At 47.1% G+C, this 18906-nt stretch overlaps 2 protein-coding genes across 2 annotated transcripts; one reads left to right on the top strand and one right to left on the bottom strand.

Moving 5' to 3' along the window:
- Positions 1–13135: 13135 nt before the first annotated feature.
- Positions 13136–14797, top strand: LOC127334680 (uncharacterized). Its single transcript, XM_051361204.2, has 2 exons — positions 13136–13922; positions 14362–14797. Exons 1-2 carry the CDS (start codon positions 13466–13468, stop codon positions 14568–14570), a joined length of 666 nt encoding a protein of 221 aa, XP_051217164.1. The 5' UTR covers positions 13136–13465; the 3' UTR covers positions 14571–14797.
- Positions 14798–15608: 811 nt separating this feature from the next.
- Positions 15609–16172, bottom strand: LOC127330413 (uncharacterized). The gene is made up of 2 exons (XM_051356634.2): positions 16087–16172; positions 15609–16007 (listed from the first exon to the last, which is right to left on the bottom strand). The coding sequence occupies exons 1-2, from the start codon at positions 16159–16161 to the stop codon at positions 15660–15662; spliced, it is 423 nt and encodes a 140-aa protein (XP_051212594.1). The 5' UTR covers positions 16162–16172; the 3' UTR covers positions 15609–15659.
- Positions 16173–18906: the final 2734 nt, after the last annotated feature.

Here is an 18906-nt window from a genome sequence, read left to right as displayed (position 1 = left end):
ACACGACATCGAACCTTAAGCGCGTCACCCTACGGTTCGTGAACTATGCGGACATGATCGAGACTCATCTCCGACCAATAACCAATAGCGGGACCTGGAGATCCATAATGGATCCCACACATTAAGCGATAACTTAGTGATCGATTGAACCATTAACATACGATACCGATTCCCTTTGTCACGCGATACTTTACTTGTCTGAGGTTCGATCATCGGTATCTCCATACCTAGTTCAACCTCGTTACCGACAAGTACTCTTTACTCGTACCGTGGTATGTCATCTCTTGTGACCGTGTCACATGCTTGCAAGCTAATTAGACGACATTCCACCAAGAGTGCCCAGAGTATATCTATCCGTCATCGGGATGGACAAATCCCACTCTTGATCCATATGCCTCAACTCACACTTTCTGAATACTCAATCCCATCTTTATAACCACCCATTTACGAAATGGCGTTTGATGTAATCAAATCATCCTTTCAGTGTAAGTGATTTACATGATCTCATGGTCGAAGGACTAGGTAACTATGTATCGAAAGCTTATAACAAGATGAACTTAATGACTTGATCTTATGCTACACTCATTTGGGTGTGTGTCCATTATATCATTCACCAAATGAAAAAAAAAACTTATTCTTAACAACATCCAATGTTCATGATCACGAAACCATGATCATCTATTAATCAACAAGCTAGTTATACAAGAGGCTTACTAGGGACTCCTTGTTGTTTACATAACACACATGTATCAATGTTTCGGTTAATACAATTATAGCATGGGATGCAAACATTTATCGTAAACACAAAGATATAATAATAACCATTTTATTATTGCCTCTTGGGCATATCTCCAACAGTCTCCCACTTGCACTAGAGTCAATAATCTAGATTACATGGTAAGGTACCTAACACCCATGGCATTCTGGTGTAGGTCATGCTTTTCCCTAGGGAGAGCTTTAGTCAACGGATCTACCACATTCAGATATGTGTGTACTTTGAAAATCTTTACGTCACCATCTTCGACATGCATACTCGTGAATCACATGAAAACGTAGCTTGATATGCTTCGGCTTCTTGTGTGACCCCGACTCTTGTGCATTGGCAATGGCACCCATGTTGTCACAATAAATGACTAGGGTCCAATGCACTAGGAACCACACCAAGCTCAGTAATGAACCTCTTCATCCATATTGCTTCCGATGAAGCCTCTGAAGCAGCTATGTATTCAGATTCAGTTGAAGATTTCGCCACCGTGCATTGCTTGGCACTCATCCAGCTTACTGCAGCACCATTCAATATAAACCCATACCCAGACTGAGACTTAGAGTCATCCGGATCAGTGTTCCAACTAGTATCGGTGTAACTGGTTACAACGAGCTCTTGGTCACCTCCATAACAAAGAAACATATCCTTAGTACTTTTCAAGTACTTCAGGATATTCTTGACCGTTGTCCAGTGTTCCACTCCTGGATCACTCTGATATCTGTTGGTCAAACTAATATCAAGTGCGATATCCGATCTAGTACACAGCTTGGCATACATGATAGAGCCTACTGCCGAGGCATAGGGGATCTTGCTCATCCTCTCTCTTTCTTCTGCCATAGCCGGACCTTGAGTTTTACTCAAGACCTTACCTGGCAACATAGGCAAGAACCCTTTATTGCTTTCATCCATTCTAAACTTCTTTAGAATCTTGTCCAGGTGTGTTACCCACAAGTACTCTCTACTCGTACCGTGGTATGTCATCTCTTGTGACCGTGTCACATGCTTGCAAGCTAATTAGACGACATTCCACCGAGAGGGCCCAGAGTATATCTATCCGTCATCGGGATGGACAAATCCCACTCTTGATCCATATGCCTCAACTCACACTTTTCGAATACTCAATCCCATCTTTATAACCACCCATTTACGCAATGGCGTTTGATGTAATCAAAGCATCCTTTCGGTGTAAGTGATTTACATGATCTCATGGTCGAAGGACTAGGTAACTATGTATCGAAATCTTATAGCAAGATGAACTTAATGACTTGATCTTATCCTACGCTCATTTGGGTGTGTGTATATTATATCATTCACCCAATGACATGACCTTGTTATTAACAACATCCAATGTTCATGATCACGAAACTATGATCATCTATTAATCAACAAGCTAGTTATACAAGAGGCTTACTAGGGGCTCCTTTTGTTTACATAACACACATGTATCAATGTTTTGGTTAATACAATTATAGCATGGGATGCAAACATTTATCATCAGCACAAATATATAATAATAACCATTTTATTATTGCCTCTTGGGCATATCTCCAACAGTTATTTGGATCTTACCCATGTGATGTTTTAGAGCTTGTAGTTATTTCCATGTCAAGCCCTAGATCATCGAAAACAGATTTCGCATGATTTACTTGTTGCGTTTTGGATATTGGAGTTTTTCCCGGTTCCTCGTATTGAGAGGTTTCACTCTAAAATTCATAGAAAATCATCCCCCACTTGTTTCGATATTTTCGTGGGGGTAGATCTTGTCGTCCTTTTTCCAACAAAAATGGTTTTGTCTCAATCGGAGTCTTGATGCTCAAGTTTTGTTCGTTCTTGTTTTACTATCTTTGCTAGTTTTTCTTGGGGGCGGGGGAGGGGGATAATCTGGGGCCAGTTAAGGACTTAGCGGGCGGGCTTACAGTACCCCCCCCCCCCCCGGATATTTGGCCCAAATTTCACCTCGAAGGAAATCCCTTAGTGGAACCGTGACCTAGGCCTTCGTGGCGAAGGTAACCGGAGAATAAGGTGAGGCCTTTGCGGCGCTCGGTGTGTGGTGTGACTACCGCATCTTGGAGTGAGGCCTTTGTGGCGTTGGTCTGCATCGAGCAACCACACCTCAAGGTGAGGACTCTTGTGGCGTTCGGGAGCACTAAGCCACCGCTGCTCTCCAATGGATATTAGCACTCGCAAGAGTGTGAACTTCGGGATAAATCATCGGCTCCTGCATGTCTCGGTTATCTCTATAACTGAGCTCTTTTCTTATGCACTTTACTTTGTGATAGCCTTCGTGCTTGAAGTTATATATATCTTGATATCTCATAGTTGCTTATCTTGCTTAGCATGAGTTGTTGGTGCACATAGGAGAACCATAATATATAGGTTTTGGTCTTGATAAAGTAAATATTAGTTTTATTCCTCATTTGTTAAGTCCATCTAGGCGATATCTTTGTCCTTTCAATTGGTATCAGATTGAGGCACTTGGCAATCGATACATGCAACATGCAAGATTATGAATTAGCCAACATTTTCTATTGTAGACGTGAACATGTACGTACGCCCCCACGAGAGGCGATCTCAAGGTGACTAGGGCTCCTAGCCACCTCTTGTCGGTACCGCCGGTCTGCCCGCGGCCTTCGCGCCATGGAGGCGGGATGGATCTCGGGGCCCGTCGACAGGAGGGCTCCGTTCCCCTAGGTTTTACGTTTTTAGTTTGACGAGACAACCCTCAGGTGGTGGTGGCGGCGTCTTCTCCAATAAATTCTCCCCGCCTTCAGCCCCATGTCAACGCCGACGTCGAGAAGCTTGTGGGAGTGGTGTTGTCCTCGAGGATTTCTTCTGGCTGGGGGGGATCTTCGGATCTTCATGGAGCGTCATCAGCGGTTAGTCCTTGTTCTTCGTATCCAGGAATGATGTGGTCTTCTTGACCCGTTCAGTGACTTCCCATTCGCAACCAACAACGTCAGGCCGTCTCAGGGAGGAGTGGTAGCGGCAGCACACCGTCTACACGGTCTAGACGTTGAAGACAAACGACATCTCAAAAATTTCGTTGTAATTTTCATTTTTGTTGAGGTGCTTTGTATTGTTTGATGTTTCTCTTAATGTCAGGGTTCTATTCGCAAAAAACATGCAAGATTATGTCTATGTCCTTGTAGGCGTTACTTTATTTTTTTCCCAGGTAGGGCGTTGTGTGGCCGCGTTGGGTTCCTATTCTTGTTTGCCTTATAAATCATAAAAATCATCACCCTTGTTGCTTCGATCACCGCCCTTGGACGCCACCTCTTCATGCTCGCTACTATTCCAAAGATTTTACATTTTGAGAAATCTTGGGTCTTTGTAAATCAATGCACCAACTTCAAAGTTTTACCCTTATTATATTGTTGTTTTGGTACATCTTTACCATATCTTCCACCTAGCTACCACCTAGCTACGTCGTGTTGGGGCACACGGAGAAGATGATAGGCAACCTCACAACCCCAGTAAGCCTGTGTGAATGTAAACTTCGAGGATAGCTTTGACTAATAGATATGCAACGGAACTAAAGCACTCGCACAAGTAACACAAGGATTTACGTGGAAAACTACCTTAATGTGAGGAGGGAAAAACCACGGGTGTGGACCAGTGGCGGACCTAGGACAAAAAGTAACCGGGCACCATATGTATAGGAAACCATGAACGTATCATCTTGTATAATCGATTAATGTGTTATCTAATATGTAGAAGACATATAGTATTTTCTCATAAATACTTCCTTCAAATATCCAATAGTAGCACGACACATAATATGACAACAACTTTGTTTCTCAAAAGTTCATCACTAATGTGAAAAATATTTATAGACAAAAAAAGTTTCAGATATGCCAATGCACTTCATAATCTTCCATATAATTGTTATTACATGTCAAGCGAAAACACATGATTAGCCAAATAAAATCTAATGGAAGTGGTAAACATACAAAAGAATAGGAGAGATGCTTCCTTGTATCGAACATCAGTTTAGCTACATCGGTTATACTATCCAAGCTAGAAAACCTTGCATCATGGAGTAAATTATCGATGTATAAGACAAGTTCATGCTCAAGGGTTACCATATCTTTGTGATTAAATTCATCAGGATAAAACTTAGTTAAATACACCAATTTATCCTTGTAAAAACGACAAAATAAATCACTTGGGCTCAAAGGAGACATAAATAGCGGCAACTCTGAATTTACCTCATTGAATCGGCCATTGAACTCTTGTTGTAATAAATCCAAAATAGTAAGAAACAATCTACACAATAGTGATGCTCGTTCTTAATCCCGGTCTTCTATCGTGGCTTCTTTTGGTTCACATAAACATCTTCCATGTTCACTACTGAAATGTCATACTTCTCACAAAAAGAATGTACCTTCTTCATTAGAGAATCAAACCCGTCATTGGGGTGATAATCTGCATTCTCTTTCTTTTAGCTGGATCACGAGAAAGCTTGTTTAAATCAACCATTTGAGGCACAGAAGAATTATATCTCTGTAGAAGCTTTGCTGCTGCTATATTTCCATTTAAACTCAATGAACTGTCGGTGGTGTTGTTGACATTTGCAGGGCCTGGACATCTCCTCGTCGCAGCACATCCGTCAGACAATGTGTTATAGATTCAGGTTAGAGCTATTGTGTACTTCTGTGCATGTAGTTACGAAGTTTAGTGTACATTCTAGGAAATAAGATGAAAATTTGGTTAAAGGTATTTAATTATGGCTTTATTGTTGGGGCCTGACCCGATGGATGTAGTGTACCACATGACCTCTTTGATTTCACCCAAACAATCACCAATCCAAGGTCAAGCCCCATACTTCATTTTTTTGCACTTTGCACAAAGGTATCCATACAATAATACTTAATCATGACCGTAGAAGTAAATAGGAAGAAGACATGCATATTATCATTTGATTGTGGTACAATAATCTGAAGTTCCATATGGTTCTGTTGTAGTATTGGAGATATATTTGAATAAGGAATTGAGGATTTATCTCTTTGTGTGATCAGTTCCCTTTGATATTGTTCTAGTGCTAAAAAATGATTTATGCACTGCAGATGAGGAGATGTACCTTGTTTTGGTTGTTTCTATGCTTGTCGATTGATATAACATTACTCCTACTAAATATTGTGTTTCACTGATACAACTATGAATATTGTGTTTCACTGGTACCTTAATGCTCAGTTGAAAATGCTGAAATTCAGGTGATTGGTAATTGTGGTCCTTTTAAAGGACCCTCTTGCTAACATAGTGTAGTCTAATGGTCATCTTGTTTGCCTAAATAGTAAACCTTAGGCAGTGTGCAGCTAGCATGTAATCTCATAGCTATGCTAAGTACAACTCCCGTTAAAAATAAAAACAAGGCATGGTGTCTGGTTTTGAAGTCCATCACTTCCAGCCTTTGCATTTCATTTAGGCAGTCATGCAACAAAGCATTTATACACATAAAAAAAGACCAATAACACCTCCAGCCTCTGCATTTTTTCTTCAGAATATAGCTTGTACTATTTGTGTTGCATATGAATACTACAACCTGGAAAACTCTTCAGGATCTCCTCCTCGCGTCGCCCCCTCCTGGCGACCGGGGAGGTGAAACCCTAAAGCGCGCCGCCGCCGCCCCACTCCCCTCCTCTCTCCCGTCTCCGCCGCTCCCAGAGGCGCTGCCGGGCTAAGCCCGCAACGCCGGTGAATGGGGGGGGGGGGGGGGTGGGGATCTGAGCTCTCGGCTCCCCCCGCGGTGGCTAGGTGGAGGATCTCCGCGGTGGGCTCGCCATGACCTTGGAGGCGGCGCGACGGGCTCTCCTCTCCAACGGCCGGCCTCTGGCTCGGCGGATGGCGCGGAAGAGCTGGTCCAGCGGCTCCCTCGGTGGGGGCTCGGGATTGCGAGGCGGCGGCCTTGCTCGGTGAGCCGCCACCGGCTTCGACGACGAGCGGTGGGCGCGGATGCGGTCCGGCATCTCGGCCGCGTGGGCGGCGAGGTTCCGGCGGACGGCGGTCGTGGCGCGGGGCTGCTCCGGTGGCTGGCGGCGCCAGATCTGAAGTATCCCCTCAACTGGACTTAGGCGCTTCCCACCATGCTGGATCTGGAACTCGTGGGCCTTGTGTTGCCGGTTTCATGGCTGGAGGTGGTGCTGATGGCTGGAAGTGGAGTCCGGGAGAAATCCCTTTGCCGGTCTCGGCTGCGACGGTGGCGACGCCCGAGTGGCGCCGTTTTCCTCCTTGGTGGCGACGTCGAGGTACTCCCTTCCCTTCACCCCACCTCTGTTGCGCTCCCGGGGTGAAAACCCTAACTTTGTTGGGCGGCGGCGGCTCCACGGGCGTCGTGTCCTCCTTGGAGGCGCTGTTGTTGGGACCTTTTGGAGTGTGCGGATGCTGCCTTCGTGCAGTTGGGTGGTGGCGGTGTTGCTCCGCGACACTGTTCTTCTACATCAACGACCAAGTCCACGGCTTCGGCTCTACGTGGGGGAACCCTTGGCGGGCGACATGGCTTCGCAAGGTGAGCTCGGGCGGCGAGTATTGGGGCTCTGTTCTTGCCCTAGGTTTAGGCTTGGTTCCTGCTATGTGCTCTGCTCAAGGGGAGCGTTTCCATTGCCGGCGGTTCGGCGTCCTTTCGAGCCAGGACGAGGGGGTAGGGACCCTCTCCGGCAATGGAGGAGTACTGCCATGCGTCAGATAGATCAGGGGGCAGGCGGGTCTCCGCTGCTTCGCTTTCGATGCTTCTACCTCGCTTCACCTCCGTCGCTCACGGGTGCTTCATTCTCGCTATTGAGGACATCAAGGACTTCAGCCGGGTTTCTTGTTTTTGTGTTTGCTGCATTTTTGGATGTTGTAAGCTGTTCTCAGCATTCTTGTATCATCAGCCGTTTGTGCTTTATTAATTTAAAGCTGGGCACTTGGTGCCTTATGTTTAAAAAAAATACTACAACCTGCTATTCCTCACTGTATATGTGTGCTTATTATGACAAGTTCTCTTTTCAATAGTCATTTCTTCTATATTTTATGGTTGCACAATAATTGTTGAACCAAGATCTGATTGTCTACTTGTATCTTCTTGTTATTTTAAAAGAAGAGAAAAACCCCAATTTAATCTATGAAGTTTCCCCGGATGTGCGTTTTGGTTACGAACTTGCAAATCGTGAATCTTGGATCACGAAATTGCCCCGCGAGAGTGTTTTCGTCACTCCGTCACAGCGACCGCCAGTTTGCTGATGTGGCCAATTGTTTTTTTGCAAATTGGCAACTAAAATTTAGTTTTTTCTAATTTTCTAGTCCTTTGTTTGACCTTTTTAGGGGGCAATTTATAAAACAGAAATTGGCCGCGTCAGAAAACTAACAATGGTCGTGACGGTATGATCAAAAAGCTCGCATAGGACAACTTCTTGACCAGAATTCACTATTTGCAAGTTCATGACCAAAGCGCACATCTGGAGCAATTTCATAGACCAAATTGAAGATTTTCTCTTAAAATAAATGCATGTAGCCAGATAATCATCCTATGAATTGTAATACTAGTATATAGAGCATGTGCCTCCACTTAATATATAATCATCATACAAATTGTCATACTGCTATAGTGCAATTATTGTTTTCCATGTATTTGTATTTAATTAGAAGCAAAAAAAAAAACGTCTTGGTGCATGTGTGGATGCGTAGTACCAGCTTGCTATTTTGGTATATTCCAAAATACATAGTCCTAAACAATTTCTACAGATTTCATTTGATTTTTTTGGTGGTCACTTTCTTTGCAATAGTTAGAGAGTCACAAGTTTCGAGGCCGATCCAGAAATCTACTTTTTTTTTGTAGATATATATTGTTGTGTCGTGTGGGTCTCTTTTCAATTTTATAGACTGCTGTGTTGTTTGCTGTGTAGTTTCATATCATGTGTATATAAAGGGAAATTATGGTGTGTTCTAACTTAGTATATCTGTAATGTATGTTTCTGATTATGCAGGTTTCTCCAATTATTTCCAAAAACTATCAACTAGCAGCTATCTTAACGTATGTAAGCTTTAACTACCCACATCCTATGCAATACTATTTGTTATGCAGGTTTCTCTATAGTCTTCTCATGGAAATGTTTTTTGTCTGGTGATGTTAGGGGCTTCGGGGCGATAGGGGTGTCGTCGTTCATGGTGGCGGGCGATGGGTGATGGCAGGAGCGCCGTTTGCGGTGCTGGAGGATAGGGGTGCCCCGAGGGAGGGCTCGAGGATAGGTGCTCGGGAGGGAGGCTAGAGGATAGGGGTGACGCCGTCCCTCACGCGTCCGGTCACGGCAAAGGTGGCGGTCGTGAGTTTTTTCTTTTGTCAGTTGGGATCGCAAACAATTTTATCCATCAATGGGCTACGTTTAGGTTTTCTTGGTTGTGTGTATTGTAGGTCTATAACACATGGTTTTTCTTTAGTAATAGTTGTTGGGAAAACCTCCATCGCACAAACCATGTGTGAACCTAAGGCTGACCGCGCGCACACCCATCGATAGCGATATGAAGGTTTTTCATGTGTGACTGGCCCTTTTCATTGTACGTGATGGACCGATCTGTCCTGGTGCGGCTTAGCAAAAGCTTGACCAGATGAGCGTAGCGAGCGAGTGGCAAACCAAACGTGTCTTTGCCAAAAGCCGAGCAGCATGTGGCATTGGGGATGGTGGTGTCAGATGCGTTTGCATGCATGGAACTGCGAAGCGACGAAAGAGCCAATGAAGCCCGCGCGAGAACACTGGCGGAGCTATGAAGGATTCAGGATTTCAGGGGAGAGGATGATGATCTATGATGCGCGCCTCGTCCTGCGGTCCTGCCGGTAGTGTCAAGGCTAAAATACTTAAGCTACCTACTAGGCACTGCTCAATGATTCCTCGTTTTAAATTCTCACATAGCGACGCTTCCTGCCTGAGTGCGCGCCGATCAAGCAGCCGGCCATCCACGCCAAGCCAAGCCATCCAAATATCATACCGCGCCTGGAGACTGGAGAGTGGAGGCCACGATGATCAAACAGTGAAAAGACCATCTCCACATGACGTCGATCCAAACCGTCAATCAGAGACGGCTAACTGGAGCCGTCGACTGCTAATCGAACGGGTGCAACGGACCCGGCCCCCTCCCCTCGCCGCCGCGAGCGACACAAGTTGCCGGCCAATTAGCCAGCGTCGATGCGGTCGGCGCATTATTGCCACGGCCGTCGACGTCACCGGTCACCAGACACCAGGCCATCCAGCCCGCCCGCCCGACCGCCCCCAGTAGCGAGCTCCACCGCGTGCGTCCCTTCGCTTTCCGGCGCCGCCCCGCCGCGACCGGTTCCTAACCCCGGAACAGTCCGATCCATTCCAGAGAGCTCCAAACATCCAATTATCCTGCGCTTAACCACCATGGGGAAAATAGTTATTAGGAGCACCGCATCGATCAAATGAATCGGTCCTTGTTTATTCTCGGAAGATGCTTGCGTGAATAGACAGGGCAGGGAATCCGGCCGTCGTGCGAGCTCACTCAATCCGGTCGCCGTCGCCGTGTTGCTTTCGCGGGCGTGCAGCACGCTGCGGTTTCCTCTCCTAGCCTCCTGCACACGCGCGCGGCGTCCATCGCACGAAGCTGCCAAACTAGCAAAACACAATTTTACGGCTTGTGTTCACTTGTCCTCTTTATTATCTTTAAAGAAAATGCCACACTTGCCTCTTTCGTTTTTATTTTAAGACGTGTACGTATAAAGAACCGCTTTGTGCACCATCCTTCTTTCTGCAAAATTACATGTGTACGCGGTATTTCCACGTGTATATGTTTAAATTCTTGCACAAAAACTGTTTTTCTTTTGCGCAAAAGTTCAGAGCTGTACATTGTTCGTAAATGCAACACCATTTTGCAACATTTTCTGGTGAACCTGTAAAAACCTGCAAAGTGTAGCAAAAAAAATGATACTATGACATTTTAAACACATAGTAGTGCAGCAGGAAGCAACAACGTATGCAACAAATGTCCATTTATACACTTACATCAAAACATGAAAAAGGCGTATGACCATTTGCAACATAAAAGAAATGAGCTCATCGAACATATGTGTCAGACGCATCGAATGTCGCGTGAAAATCTATGAAGCATTAGGGAAAACTATTTGTAGTATATATACACCCTATAAATCATTGCAGCAATACACTTGTGAGTCCACAACAAAAAAAAGTAGTCATGTAGCATTTTGAAACATCTTTCGCAACATGAAAATTTCCCAATATAACTTATATCCACCATAACCGAGCTCGTCCGTCCATGACCTTATGAGCGACGAATCGGACTTGCCAGGGTCCCTTTCGGGTTCGATCGGGTGTCATCGACACAAAATTCCGCTAGTGGGTATTCTCTTCTCTGATACAATAACATGCATGGCGGTCGTCATTTTTCTCACCTACACCCTAGGCAACAACAACAATAAATATGTAAACTAGACGAGAAAGGAGGCAATGACCGGCCGAGGAGCAGCATAGGTAGGGGGATCGGAGGAGCTGCTACCAACAGAGGGAACAGATGTACACTAGTGGGTAGAGGGCGAGAGCAGTAGCGAAGGTGTGGCATTTGTGCGGTGCACCACCGGTTGACAGAGGATGTCTAAGGAGCAGTGGCGGCGCAGGAGTTGCGCAGTGGGGCACCGGCTGTCGGAAGGCATGGCAAGGGGTAGTACGACGTGCTAGAGAAGAAAAAGCTAGGTTAAAATGTTGCATGTAGATAAGAAAGATAGGTCACCAAGGGGTCTGATGCTTTAGCCGGTGAAATAATATAATTTTTAATTTAATATTGTAGTAATGAATGACAAGTCCATCTTTTCATTTTCATTGCTGCATTATTTAGAATATTGTAGTTAGGAGCGATGTGTCGGATGAATCGGTCCTTGTTTATTCTCGGAAGTTGCTTGCGTGAATAGACAGGGTCAGGAATCCCGCCGTCGTCCGAGTTCACTCAATCCGATCACCATCGGCGTGTTGCTTTCGCGAGCGTGCAGCACACCGCGGTTCCACAAGCGGCGTCGATCGCACGAAGCTGCCAAACTAGCAAAACACATTTTTTAAGAGATTGCATTCACTTGACCTCTTTTAAAGAAAAGCCACACTTGCTTCTTTCCTTTTTATTTTAAGACGTGCACGTATAAAGAACCGCTTTGTGCACACCCTTCTTTCTGCAAAATTACATGTGTACAGTGTATTTCCACGTGCATATGTTAAATTCTTGCACATAAACGGTTTTTCTTTTCCGCAAAAGTTCCTAGATGTACATTTTTAGTAAAGGCAACATCATTTTGCAACATATTCCGGTGAATCTGTAAAAAATTGCAAAGTGTAGCAAAAAATGCTATAACATTTTAAACACGGTAGTGCAGCAGAAAGCAACAAGGTGTGCAACAAATCCCCATTTATTTGCAGCAAAACACGGAAAGATGCGTCTCCATTTGCAACATAACAAATGAGCTCATCCAACATATGTGCAAACGCATCCAACATCTCGTAAAAATCTCTGATGCATCAGGGAAATCTATTTGTAGTATACGCCCCATAAATCATTGCAGCAATATGCTTGTGGTTCGAAATGCCTTTTGCAACATGAGAAATTCCCCAAAGTAACTAATATCTACCATCACCTAGCTTGCCCGTCCTCGACCTCGCCCACGATGAATCGGACTTTACAATGGTCCTTAACGACCAGATCAGGTGTCACCGGCACAAAATCCCACTCAGGGGCATTCTCTTCTCTGATCGAGCAACATGCAGGGCAACCATCATCTCTCAGACCTACACCCTAGGCAACAACAAATAGGTGAACTAGACGAGGAATGAGGCGATGGTCGACTGAGGAGTAACATAGGCTGCACAATCGAAGGAGCGGCTGCCGGTGCAGATCGCAGAGGTACACTAATGGGTGGAGGGCCAGAGGAGCAACGACGGTGTGGGATTTGTGCGGTGCACAACCGGTTAATGGAGGGCGTCCGAAGGAGCAGCAATGGCGCGGGAGTTGCCAAGTGGAGCACCGGCTGACGGAGGGCGCATAGCGTCACCCGGAATAGTCACTGGCAAAGCTCGAAGAGACGAGGAGTAGCACAACGCGCGAGGAAAGAAAAAGGCAGGTAGAAACGGGAGGGGTTGGTGATTTAGCCGGTTGAATAATATAGTTTTTCATTTAATATTGTAGTAATGAATGACAACTCTATCTTTTCATTTTCATTGCTGCATTATTTAGAATATTGTCAATTTAAAAGGGCCGCTGGTGGTGACCGTCAATCAATCAATAGATAAAAGAGAATTTCACTTGTGGGCGAGAGAGGTGCTCGATACTCCAATTATTGACACGCAAATGGTTAGAATGGTTCCATGTGGTACTTATATATATCTTCCGTGCCGTTCTCGCCTTTTCTCCGGTACAAGTCACTGGCCACTTGGTTCTTCTCGCTTTGATTGTGCTTCTCACCTTCGATTTGGAGGTTCGGTTCTAGCTTTAATTGCGGCTCTAGTCAGCCTTCGCCTCGCCCCGCCCTTATATGGCCGTAGGATCAGCTGTAGCTGCACACGGCATGCTCTGCCCTGCAACGGCAACCTCGCCGTCCGGCGCACGTGCACCCTGCCGCCGGCAACGGTGATCCGCTCTCTCGCCGTCTGATCGCCCGGAGGTCGGGAGCTGCTCTGCTGCAGTTGCTGCCGATCGTCCACCACAACAGCGCTCAGGATGCCTCCTCATGTGTCTTCCTTCGAGAAGGGCTGCTCCGGCGACCGGCAGAGGCACGAGGCAGGTCTTGGACGGGAGCTGCTGCGAGGCCCGGGGCAGCGGTCGGCGTCGTTCCACGGGCGCGGTCCGGAGCAGCGGCACCAGCTGCCCAAGCAGAGGCCCAAGACGCAGCCGGACCTGCTCGCCGGCATGAGGGGCAGGAGCTTCCGCGCCGCGGACACCGTGCCGGAGCCGGCCGCGGCGGCGGCGGCCCGGAAGACGCCGAGCAAGGTGCTGGTGAGCGTGGCCGTGCTGCGGAGCATGTGGCCGCTGCACGTGATGGCGCCGGCGGAGTGGAGCGTGGCGGACCTCGTGGCCGCCGCCGTTCGGCTCTACGTCAAGGAAGGCAGGCGGCCCCTGCTGCCGTCGGCCGACCCGGCGGTCTTCGGCCTGCACTACTCCCAGTTCTGCTTGGAGAGTATGTTTCTTGCACCTGGAGACACTACTCTCTTTACTTTCTTCCAAATTTTTGATTTTTCAGTGGTCTTTCTTCCAAAATTGAACCACGGATTTTTCAAACTGGACATGGTCAAACCCAAATACTGCCCAAGCTGGTGATATGAACTCGATTTTCAGAAAAGCTGTATCTATATTGATCAGACCATTTCGTCAGAACTCCCCAACCAATACCCTTCCGGGCCCATGCGTCAATGAGTCCTTTTTCTGTCTCTTAAACGTTATAATCCCCATTAACAGTGTCAAGTCGATCTCAACAGCCATTGAACCTTTTCTAATTAAACAGTACTATTAGCACAGGGCGAAATTAATGAGCATTAGTATTGGTCTGTAAGTTGTAACCTTTCACTGATCATGGACTCCAGGGTAAAAAAAAAACTGATCATGGACTAATTGCTCAGGTCTGGACCCAAGGGAGAAGGTGATGGAGCTAGGGTCCCGGAGCTTCTTCCTGTGCCCCAGGTCTTCGTCGGAAAGTGCCATCGCCGCCTCATCTTCTTCTTGCTCGTCCGCCGGAGCAAGCAGGGCCGGCGGCGACATCCAGACCCCAACGGCAGCAGGCGAGCCACCAGCTTGGCTGCGTTACATGCCATTCTGGCCAACCATGTAGCAAGCTGCCATTGCCCACCTTCGTCCATTTCTCGGAGTGGTCTGGCACGTCGAGAGCTTCAGAGGATAAGACCGTTGGCGTGTTGGTACTCGGGTAATCTCATTGTTTAGGCGTGAACACCTGATCCGCTCGGGCACGCCAGATCTAGATACTTTAAAATGGCTGGGTGATTAGGATAGTTCGTTCCAAGACTGTGTCCAGGAAGTTGAAGATTGCTTCGGGCAACAGATAGCTTGTGTATACTATTGAATTTTGTAGTAGTATCTAATTATGGATGCATGTAGGGGAGATTGACTGGGCTTGTATGGATCATATATGCAAGTGGCCAAGTTGGAAAGGGAAACAGGAAACTACGTGGATTCACTGAATATATCGGCGATTTGCACAAAAATAATCCAAAAGTGAAAAAAAGCACAGACTAACTCTCCGGCGAAACTATTTCACCAATCTAACCCTTTTGTGTGGCGCCCCTCCCACGGGCGCCACACATGCCCATGTGGCTCCCCTCCTGCCGGCGCCACTGACCCAGCCGACGTGGCCCCCTCGTCGCTGAGCTGGTGCGCCGATCCGACATGGCAACATGTGTGGTGCCCCTCCCAACGGCGCCACACATGCACTTGTAATTGCCCAAATCATACTGTGAGACAAATCCTCTGGGGCTTAGCCGTTTTGCGAGGCTCGATGTGTGGCGCCGATGCCACGGGCGCCACACATAGAGGCTCGCGAAAACGGCTAAGGACTTATCGTCGGAGCCCCTGGATGTTTTCGACCCAATAGTTCATATAAGTTGGCATGTGTGGCGCCGATGCCAAGGGCGCCACACTAGCATTTGTGGCGCCAGTGGGAAGGGCGCCACACATTGACTTGTGTTAAAAACATGAAAAATCCTACCAAACTCCAACAGTTACGAGTACAACATTGGACACAACAAGTAGCAATTTCATGACATACATATATAACACTTCATAGGTCACATTGTAGCACGTAGATTCAAACAACAAGTAGCATTACAGACCATGGTTCGACATGACATAGGGTTCACAAATCGATACTTATGAATATAGAGTTCACAACAACACGTAGCACATCCTAGTAGCGTCCTCGACGTGCCGTCCTCGCGGGCTGCTTCCGGACGGCCATCCTCTTCGTCCGCTGCCGTGGCTGTTGTTGCTGCTGCTCCTGCTCCTCCTGCTCCTCCTCCTCCTCCTCATCTGAAGAGAACGGCTCGTCGTTCCTCATCCTCGACAAAGCTGATCTCCGCGGCGGCCCGTCATCCTCCTCAGTGACAACCTTCTTTCCTCGGTTGACATAATCTTCCGGAGTGTACCGGTTTGGAGCCTTGCCCCTTGGCTTGAACTGGTAAGCTGACCGTGGGGCTTGCTTGGAGGTATGCTTTGGAAGTATGCCTTGACTCAGAATTAGCTCGTCCTCAGGAATCTTCATAAACATGAACACATGAGATTACAAAAGTTGAAATTAGTAAGAACATGTTTGACAGCAACAAAATAGTCCATACCTCCCGCTCTTCTGAAGAGGAAGATGTAGCGATTTCGCCTTCCCGGCAACCTAGCAAGCTGGCTAACCGCCGCATCTTTCGTGCAGTGTTCTGCGTCATGCCGTTAATCAATGAATTTAGAACATGCCAGTAGAATCAATGAAAACTAGGATTGCAAAAGAGTGATCGGTTACCTGCTCAGCGGTAAGAGTGTCCAACTCCGCAGTGTACTGCCTGTACATGACCATTGGATCGCTCGTCATCTCCGAGACATTGTCCCAAAGGTATGCCCAAGTGGGCTCCCGATCAGGAAAGTGAGGGTGATGAGGCCATGGCCTCTCGGTGAGTGTCCTAGGCCGCCCAACTGATAGGCGGTCCCAGCTCCATACGGAAAGTAGGAGCATGCATCCACCAATACCGCCGCTCCCAGTCCTGCGACAAGCTTCGTCCAACTGCGCACATAAGACATTTGGTTAGTACTTTGTCTAGCACACTACTATAGGAAAATAGTACATAGAGCAAATCATCACCTGCCGGTAGAGGTAGGCAATTGCCGCTTTTCCCCAACTCCACCGGTTATCCAACACCGTAAGCGCCTTGACCAACACCAATGGGCCGACTTCCCCCACTGTCAGGAAAGAGAGTCCTCGAAATCATGTACCATAAGTACACGCGGGCGTACGTCCTCCGAGTGTCCTCGTCGGCCTCTTCCGGGCATTCTCCAAAGTTAGTCCTGATCCATTCGAAAGACGCGCCGGCGGGAGCTCTCTTCTTTGGTTCTGTTGGCAGCGGAGGAGCCCTGCCAATAAGGTCCTCCATCTGTCTCCGCCACCCATCAGAAGCTGTGTTCATACACAGTGACTCGCCCTGAATAGGTAGTCCAAGGATCATGGAAACATCCTGGAGAGTAGGGGCCATCTCGCCGGCCCTCAAGTGGAAGGTGTGAGTCTCCGGCCTCCACCGGTCGACAAGGGCGGTGAGTGCCGAGGGGTTCATGTGTGGCCCCCCACGGCTTACAAGGGCTATGAACGGGAGAAGACCGGTAGGCCGGATGAACTCCGTGTACCTCTCGTCATACGGTATATCCGCTGTGCCATGGTAACGAATCTTCAAAGGGTGAAGATCCGTTCCCCTCTCCGTCATATGAACAGCCCGGTGCACCCTGTCGTACTCTTCATCCAGAAGCCACACCATCCTACATGTTTACACAACCATATTATGAGTCATTCCACTAACAAAAATGAGCAACACATACATGAGAGTTCATATCCAAATACATGAGAGTTCCATACATACACACATACATTCATATCTAGGGTTCCAACAAATATTTGGTTCAAATATGAGTTATTCCATCACAAATAATAGACATTTCAAGACATACATACATAGAATTTGAACACATACATAGCCATTTTATATCTACATAGCCAAATCTAGGGTTCATATCCAAATCCACCAACATATCCAAATCTAGGGTTCATATCCAAATCCACTAACATATCTAGGGTTCCTACACATCATTCAACACTTACATAGCCATTTCAACACATACATAGCCATTTCAACACATACATGTAAAATTTCATATCTAGGGTTCCAACAAATCTAGGGTTCATATCCAAATCCACCAACATATCCAAATCTTGCTAGGTTCAGAGCCAAATGCACTAACATATCAATGGTTCATATCTAAATCCACCAACATGAATTTCCATGTCTAGGGTTCATACCCAAATCTACCAAATCCACCAACAATAGTGGACGAATCAGAGGGAATCGAAGGGGAATACCTTGAGGAATGGAGGAGGAAGGACTTGCCCGGATAGATCTGACGATTCCTTGGTCGATTTGGTGGGGGGGGGGGGGGGGGGCGAAGGGGAGGCGGGCGGCGGCGGCGGTTGGAGCAGAGAAAGAAAGGAGAGAAGGAAGAGAAAGAGAGGGTCGGGATGGGCGCGGGCGCCACACTTAAGTGGATGTGTGGCGCCCGTGGCATCGGCGCCACACATCGAGCCTCGCAAAACGGCTAAGTCCCAGAGGATTTGTCTCACAGTATGGTTTGGGCAATTACAAGTGCATGTGTGGCGCCGTTGGGTGGGGCGCCACACATGCTGCCACGTCGGATCGGCGCACCAGCTCAGCGGCGAGGGGGCCACGTCGGCTGGGACAGTGGCGCCGGCAGGAGGGGAGCCACATGGGCATGTGTGGCGCCCGTGGGAGAGGCGCCACACAAAAGGGTTAGATTGGTGAAATAGTTTCGCCGGAGGGTCATTCTGTGCTTTTCTTTCGCTTTTAGGTTATTTTTGTGTAAATCGCCCACACGAGAAGAGGTGTACCGACATGGACTGCAGATACCACCCAGCACGTTCTTCCGGACCAGAATCTGCAGTCAACTACAGAACACTGGACAGCTAACAAAAGATTAAACAACAGCTGAAATCATCTCCCCCAAAATTCATTTATGAATTTCAGCTATACCGCATTATGGTTCGAGTAGTTTAGAATGCCAGGTTGGAGCTATGTAGATAGATATGTAATGAACGACACACTGCCACAGGCCACATCAACATCAATAAATTGAATTCAGTAAAAGGCATTAGTATTTATTAAAAACCAATGATGCTTCAGCTCTCAGCATGACACAGTCCACAGTACTGCATCATCGGCTAGCTAGCTGGTAATATTAGATGTGAAAAAGACATTTTTCCACAGCCGGATTTTGCATCTATACAATAGCTGATGTCTTTTTCTCAGAAGAAAATGGATACCCATGTTGCTTCCCTGAAGGCAACATCGCAAGAGCACACTTGCTGGGCAGTCATCACTCAATCAGAGCAATAA

The sequence above is a fragment of the Lolium perenne genome, chromosome 2 (genome assembly GCF_019359855.2).
Source record: "Lolium perenne isolate Kyuss_39 chromosome 2, Kyuss_2.0, whole genome shotgun sequence".
Lineage (NCBI taxonomy): Eukaryota > Viridiplantae > Streptophyta > Magnoliopsida > Poales > Poaceae > Lolium > Lolium perenne.
This window is presented reverse-complemented; position numbering and strand designations above follow the sequence as displayed.